The sequence below is a fragment of the Cyprinodon variegatus genome, unplaced genomic scaffold (assembly GCF_000732505.1).
Source record: "Cyprinodon variegatus isolate N-32 unplaced genomic scaffold, C_variegatus-1.0 Scaffold1619, whole genome shotgun sequence".
NCBI classification, from domain to species: domain Eukaryota; kingdom Metazoa; phylum Chordata; class Actinopteri; order Cyprinodontiformes; family Cyprinodontidae; genus Cyprinodon; species Cyprinodon variegatus.
The window spans coordinates 67,080-69,128 of NW_015152072.1; the positions used below are offsets into that span (position 1 = coordinate 67,080).

General features: G+C 47.0%; 1 protein-coding gene across 2 annotated transcripts in view; it reads left to right on the forward strand.

Moving 5' to 3' along the window:
• Positions 1-2,049, forward strand: part of LOC107104116 (serine/threonine-protein kinase PAK 6-like) — a 24,488-nt gene that overhangs the window by 16,959 nt on the left and 5,480 nt on the right. For both annotated transcript variants that reach the window (XM_015404033.1, XM_015404032.1), the window contains exons 6-8: positions 59-192; positions 261-387; positions 1,092-1,217. In XM_015404033.1, the coding sequence (XP_015259519.1) occupies positions 59-192; positions 261-387; positions 1,092-1,217 (387 nt within the window). The remainder of the gene's footprint in view (positions 1-58; positions 193-260; positions 388-1,091; positions 1,218-2,049) is intronic.

The window sequence follows — 2,049 nt, forward strand, 5'->3', positions numbered from 1 at the left end:
CCTGCTGGATGCCTGAGCGATCTCATTGGTTGACCTCAGGCTCCTGTTTCTCTCTAAGGTGGTCATCATGAGGGATCACAAACACCCCAACGTGGTGCAGATGTTCCGCAGCGCTCTGGTGGAGGACGAGCTGTGGGTCATCATGGAGTACCTGCAGGGCGGCGCTCTGACCCACATCATCGGTGAAACCAGGTGAGGAGCAGGTCCCTGGACGTATTTCACGGCGGGTTTTCAGCTTTCAGTAACCTTTGGATCTCCAGGCTCAACGAGGAGCAGATAGCCACGGTGTGCGAGGGCGTCCTGCAGGCGCTGTCCTACCTCCACTCCCAGGGCGTCATCCACAGAGACATCAAGAGCGACTCCATCCTTCTAACCCTGGACGGCAGGGTGAGCTAGCTTCTCCTTCCTCTTTGGTGGAACAACGCCACCTGGCTAATGGAAGAGAAAGAGCCGCCCACCTGATGAAATAGACCTTAGATCTTTGACAGCCTCCGTTTTCATAATCTAATCCATATAGAGGGTTAAATACGCTCTCTATGTTCGTTATTCCTGTTTGCTGTGCACTTGCGGTGGTGGCAGCATCATCCTGTGGGCTCCGTAGCTGACCACAGGACCAACACTTTTCCACTAGCCTCCTGCTTCATGTCGAAGGGACCCAGACCTGCACTGAACCTCCTGATCGCACATCTTTTACAGAAGTAGGAGCAGGAGAAGCTGCATAGAAGCATTCAATTCTATTCAGCTTATTTCTATAAAACTTTTCTGTGGTGAAGCAGAAAAGTGCTGAGGATGAGAAAGAAATTGCATTGCAGAAGTATTAAGGCATCACAAATAGTTTAGAATTAAAGGGAAACATAAAAAAGATAAATATCTTGAAAAAGAGAGAATAGATTATTAATCTGGATTAAACTGAAGGTTTCTTTATTCCCCATTAGTGGATCAGAGCCTCTGATTGTTCTGTTAAATCCTGCAGCTCTAGGTCTACGCTCTGCTGCAGCATCAAACGCGTTCCTTGGTTCCGCTGCAGGCTTTGCAGAAGGAATCACTGCCTGCTGCTGAAGGAACTCACCTTCTGTTTGAACCTCCTGCAGATAAAGCTCTCCGACTTTGGTTTCTGCGCTCAGATCAGCGAAGACGTCCCCAAGAGGAAGTCTCTGGTGGGGACGCCGTACTGGATGGCTCCTGAGGTGATCTCCAAGGCGCCATACGGCACCGAGGTGAGAACACAGAGCATCTGTCTTCATTTGGATGTTTTAGAAAGACGCTCCTCTGGCTGCAGGTCCACAGTTTTTGCAGACTAACTTTGCATTTCATGTTCTTTTGATCAACATCTATGGCATCATTTTGCTTTGCTTGCTGCAGTAACACTACGTATCGGATGTTGGCGCAGATTAGGGATTATTTTGGGATGTGAAATTTAGGCAGGAGTGAAATGGGCGTACATGTTGCCATTGCTCCTTACCTTTCCTTGTAAGCAATGGTCGCCTGGGGTGTGAAAAGTGACATCAGGCATTACTTCACGTGCATGAACTTTTGCACTAATGTCATAGGCATGATCACATGCATCTTCACCTGCGCTCAGGTCAGTGTCTGTTATTTGAACTGATTAGTGGTTTTGACAGATTTTTTAAGCCTACGCACTTATTCAAAGTGACCTGGTTTTTTGCAAAAATTGCATTCAGCATCTTGAGCTGGACATCGATTATGAGCATGAATGTTTCCACAAACATTCTGCATTCCTTGTTTGAGTCACCTGTTGCAGGCCTTAACTCAGCATAGGCAGCATGGGGATCAGTTGCTGGCTGCTTCATTTTCTGCTTGCCTCATCAACAAAATCATCAACCTGTGAAGGGGAATAAACTAAGCTTTTTCACGCTGCAGCACTGCTCAGCGACACAGAGGAGAGAGAAAGTGAAGCAGATTCTTTAAAATGTATAACTGCTCTATCTGATAATGATCTGGAACCTTCTTTTGGGGGAGGAGAACTCTGTTAAAGTAATCCTGAAGGTTATTAGAAAGTGGTCAGAGAGGACAGGGTTGTGAGGAAAT